The 5,475-nt window shown below is 38.5% G+C and overlaps 1 protein-coding gene across 1 annotated transcript in view; it reads right to left on the bottom strand.

The window, feature by feature from the left end:
- tubg1 (tubulin, gamma 1) overlaps window positions 1-4,399 on the bottom strand; it is a 23,931-nt gene extending 19,532 nt beyond the window's left edge. Inside the window, exon 1 of the mRNA XM_048614767.1 lies at window positions 4,255-4,399. Within this exon, the coding sequence (XP_048470724.1) occupies window positions 4,255-4,392 (138 nt within the window). The 5' untranslated portion in view covers window positions 4,393-4,399. The remainder of the gene's footprint in view (window positions 1-4,254) is intronic.
- Between the last annotated feature and the right edge of the window lie 1,076 nt (window positions 4,400-5,475).

Consider the following 5,475-nt stretch of genomic DNA (forward strand, 5'->3'; position numbering starts at 1 on the left):
TGGAATAGTTTAGGTTAGATGGGCTTCAGATTGGTTTCACAGGTCGGTGCAACATCGAGGGCCGAAGGGCCTGTACTGCGCTGTAATGTTCTATGTTCTATGTTCTAACCAATCACCCCCACCCCCAAAACATCATCTCGTGAACCTTCTCTGGACTGCCTCCAATGCCAGAAAATCTTACCTTCGACAAGGAGCCCAAAACTTCACAATATTCCAGCTAACTTGTGCCTTTATAGGATTTAGCAATGTTTCCCTTTCTTTATACATACCACTCTCTCATACAGTGACATTTAACAAACCTACAATCCTACCAGCCAAATTATCTTTGTTGGCTGGTCTGACCCTATCTTACTGCCGTTTTTATTCTCCACCAAAACCATCCCTCCCCTTTCCATCATTGCCACTAAACGTCAGCTGCTGCATATTTTTTTTTTTACAAAAGACACGACCAACACTCACTCATCTCAATCCACACGGATAAGGACAACCACCAATTCGACTGGGACAACACCAAAATCCTGGGTCAAGCTAAGCAGAGACAGGCACAGGAATTCCTAGAAGCCTGGCACTCCACGAAGAAAGCCATTAATAAACACATAGAACTCGACCCCATATACACTCCACTACGAATGAAAACTGGAAGTGAGGCAATCCAGCTCAAAGAACTCCAGAGTTTAAAAACCAGGCAGGAACACACCCGACACTTCATCGGAGGCTGCAGTGATGATGTTACCCAGCATGGTAACGAAACGTCTGCGGAACAACAAACCAGCTCAGCGAGCCAACCAACCTCAAAATCCAGTTCCCCACAAACCTATGTGTCTCAGAATTCTTCAAGAATTGTACAACACAAATCTTCCAGTTTTACAAAAAAAATTCATCAAGTGGAGCTTGTCACAAAAAAGACTTTTACCCCTTCCACATAAATCATTTTGCAACACCTAATGCAAGAGATGACAACACTGCCAAAAAAGCCAAGCTGAGACTCTCACTTTTCACTGTGGCATTTCAGTACATTCATCAGTTTCTTTTTCATCAACAGGACTACGTACACTACTAGTATGCATCCATCCTTTCAGGTGACCTAAGTCAGACAATTAGTTTCCCAAACCTCTCAGTAAGTTTATTTTTCCATTCAATGGACAGCCAATCTTTGAGAAAATTTAGAACTGATCTTACAGACAACTAATATACCTGCCATAGTCTGAACATACATCTGGAAATCTGCCTTCAAAACATACTTTGGCCTGTTACATGTATACAAAACACCTCCAGGAAGTTGGATTAAAGTTTTAAAATCCTCCAGCAGTGCCTTCAGCAGTTGCATAAGCATGATAACTGTGACGTAGATAACACATAAATGTACATCTTGAGTCAGTTTTTTTTTAAATGTTCCTAGATTTATAAGACTTCTTCAAGTGTTCACATGTGAGCACAAATTATTTACTGCCTCTAGCTGATCTCCCACCTGAGAGTTTCAAAAATTTACATACATATATACACAAAGAACTCTGCAGATTTCAGGCATATTCCAGATCTTAACATCTGCTGTGACTAAATTTTATTTTTAAAGCATGCTAAACTGCAGATCCTTTTAAGGGGACTGTGGTTTGCCAACCTAACCATCCATGCCACCACACAGCACTTTGATCTTCTGTAATTCCGCAGTCAGTTTTTGAAAGGAGTTCAATCAAAAATCAGACCATCCCAAACTCCAAATAAAAGCAACATCAAAAAACACAATACAGAAGAAAGACTCTATTTCACATACTTGGAAAACAGATTTTTAACATATTTTTGTTTTTCTGCAACATTGTAGATTAATACAACTATATATTAGCTACTTGTCAATAAAATAATGTCTTGTAATGGAATTCAAGGTGCAGTACAATTTAAAACAAAAATTAAAGCAGAAACTTCCATGCAGCCTTGGTGCATTTTACTTTTAAAGGCACTACATAACTGTCAGATTTTATTGAGACCATGGCATGAAAGTTGAAGAGGACAGATGAGAAGTAGGAATTTCATCACATAGCTGGCGTTAATACTAATTTTAGTGATGCGTACAGACTCACCAGTTTATGATACAGAAGGTGGCCAGTCAGTCCATCTTGTCTGCACTGGCTGTCTGAGCATTTTAATCTCCTGTCAGTTTCCTGGAAGCCTCCACATTATTTCTATTTAAATGGCCATCCAATGCCCTCTTGAATGCCTCAATTCAACCTGCCTCCACCACACTTCCAGTCAGTCCGTTCCATACTCTAACTACTTGCTGTGTGAAAAAGGTTTATCTCACTTTGCAACTGCTTCTTTTGCAACACACTTTTAAAGTAAGCCCTATGGTTCTTGATCTGTTTATGTGTGGGAGCACTAGCCACTCTCTCCAGATCCCTCATAATTTTAAAATCTTCTATCAAATAGTCTCAACTTCTCCAATCTTTCTCATAACTAAAATGCCTCATCCCTGAACTATTTGAATGAACCGTTTCTGCATTCTCTTCAATGCCTTCACAACCTCCCTATAAGTGAGGCACCAGAACATTTGTTTTGTCCACAGTATTCCAACATAACAGAAGGAGATGACTTCAGCAGAAAGGTATTCTGTGTCGGTGTCCAGTTAAGTACAGCTACTGACACAGGATCATAGAAATATTTCCGATTGGGTTCATGGCACAAAAAATAGTTGAGCTAATGTGGAACTGGCTCTTTTATAAAGGAACCAATATTAAATGTGCTCACATTTGAAGCAACCATAGCACTTGGTGAACATCACCCTCAAGATGTGTTGAAACTGAATGAGGTATTTGTGACTGGGAGGTAGAATTTTGTTAATGCTGCAAAACAAGTTAAAATTTAATAATGCTAATTTAAAAGACAGTCATCACAGCAGGGACAGTAGCAATACTATAGGCACAGCAAAGCTGCTGCGGTAGCAACATACGTCCCAAAGTAAGTGTTACATTTCACTGGGGTAGCAAGCTTGAAATTAAACCCCATTATTTCCAGATTTGGTCACAAAGGTTAAAGATTTTATCAATGTATGTAAAATTCCCCAATTCACTTTTATTTTAGGCCCAGGTTAACAAAAATGCACAGACCAGGTTTCTGTACTTGATGAGAAGGACAATTTCTTATAAATAAATAGTTTTTTTTACCTGTAGTCAGAATCTAAGAACTATCAACATATAACTCTATTTGTCAAAACTCTAACCCTTCTCCCTTGTAAACTATCCACCCCCACACCAACACACACACACACACACTCTCATAGAGACACAGACAAATGAGAAACTATTAGTGTTATGAGTGGAGAGAAAAACTGAGAAGGCAATTCAATGGACCCTGTTGACAGGTCGCCCAAGATGATCCTTTGGGTTGTCAGGACTTGCTGTTGTGGTTGATCTCTCTCTTTTTCAGGTACTTTCACTTGCTTGGAAAAAGCAGAGAGCGACTTGCTCACAAGTTATAAAGTCTCTGATTCATTAGTTAAAAGCAACAGCTTAAAGGAACAGATGAGAAAAAAATAATCTGGTTTTAGACATTTTTTTTTAAACTGCAGAGCAAAAGGTAACCATCCACCCATTCTGGGGTGCTGAAGGCTTCTGCCTATATTGTTTATATTCACAAGGTGTTCAGCTAGCGGTGAGATAATCACAAGGTGTTCAGCTAGCTGTGAGATAATCACACAGTTGTTGGCAGGCAGAAGGCCTTTGTTTCAACAACTGGTTACAATTCCACAGACTAATCAGCTACCTGTTCCCAGCCAAATCTTATTTTGTACATAGTCCCTTGTGTCAGTTTGTCTGCAACTAAATGTCCCCTATTGGCTGAACTAGCGAGAGTGTAAGCGGCAGTTACCACAAGTGCTGGTAGCTTGCTTTTAAAAAGTGAAGCAATCTGTTCCACAAACCTTGCTTTCTAAAATAGTCCTTTTCCCAATCCAGTCTACAACTAACAATACAGAAAAATAAAAGCCAACAGTTGCTATAGCTTGTAAAAACCAGAATATTTCATTTTTTAAAAATTAGTACTATTGAAGAGAAATGTGCATATCATAAAGTGCACTGTACATCTAAAATCTATTATAAAAAGTTGAGTATCCTGACCCTTTAACTATAATTCACTGTTGAATGGAGATAATTTCTAATTAAATATTAGTGATGTTTATGCCCAGGAATGAACAAAAATGAATAATAATTATTTAAATGCAAGTCTACTAACCTCAACAAATATGTATTATCAATGAGCACATACCGACTGATCAGTGGTAAGTGGAGTGTAGCCTGTCATAAGAAAGTGCAGTCTTGGAGTGGGAATGAGGGAGGCAATCAGCCCAATCAGATCATTGTTCATGTATCCAGGGTACCTCAGTGTGGTGGTACTTGCAGACATGATGGTAGAGACCTATTTAAGGAATCAAACAGCAATGCTATAAGGTCACACTGCAGCTATATAGTGATTTTTGAAACTAAAGAGTGCTTCACAGTACATCATTTTAATCTACCAAACATACTGCCTTCATGTACCTTAAATAGAGGGCAGAATTAATAGCAAAGATTGTGTTAGCAGACAGGAATTGACAGCTCCCATTCCTCATTATAAAGGACCAGAGATCATTATGACTACTCTGAAAACATTTACACAATACTCTTCCTCTAGTTATTCTCTGCTTGGTCTATTCTGTTTATTGCACTACTCGATCTTTTCATGATTAATACTTCACCTCCTATAATCATAGCACATGCCTTCAAGTGCTTGCCATGATAAAACATATTCCATGAGGAAGCAGTTAAGTTTGATATGGTATTGCTTATCAGGAAAAACACTATACTGTTAGAAAGTGGGGACTGTTTTTGAGGAGGGGCAAGAACAGAGTTCATTTGGTTAGAGGTGAAATGCTAAAACTTTGATCACATTTCTGGGGGAGATTCTAAAGGTTTCCAAACAGAAAGAGAAAAACAAATCTGCAAAGGAATCAGTGATGTGCAAGAACTATATATCGATGATATGTGGGACTTTAGTTATCCATATACTGACTGAGATACTACTACAGTCTAGGGTATAGAGGACGAGGAATGTCTGAACTATCTTCTGAAGAACTTCCTTGTTCATTATGTTTCTTGGTCAACTAGAAAGGTGGTTTTGCTAGATCTGGTGCTGGGGAACCCAGATGGGCCATGTGGGTTAAGTGTCTTTTGGGAGCACTCAGTTAAGAGTGATCATCATGTCATAAGTTTTGGTCATATAATGCAGAAGAGCAAAGAACAATTTAAAGTAGAATATCTAAACCGAAAAAGAAGGCTAACTTCAATGCAAGAAAAATTCTAGTCAGAATAAAATGGAAGCAAAGTCCGACATGAAAAACTGAAATGGAGCAATAAGGGATCTTTAAGGATGACATGCTTCAGGTGCAGGCTAGTATATACCAAAAAGGGAAAAAAAGGTTGGAAAACAAAAAGCAAGTCTCTTTAGATG

Source organism: Rhincodon typus, chromosome 30 (assembly GCF_021869965.1).
Source record: "Rhincodon typus isolate 14 chromosome 30, sRhiTyp1.1, whole genome shotgun sequence".
In the NCBI taxonomy this organism is placed as follows: domain Eukaryota; kingdom Metazoa; phylum Chordata; class Chondrichthyes; order Orectolobiformes; family Rhincodontidae; genus Rhincodon; species Rhincodon typus.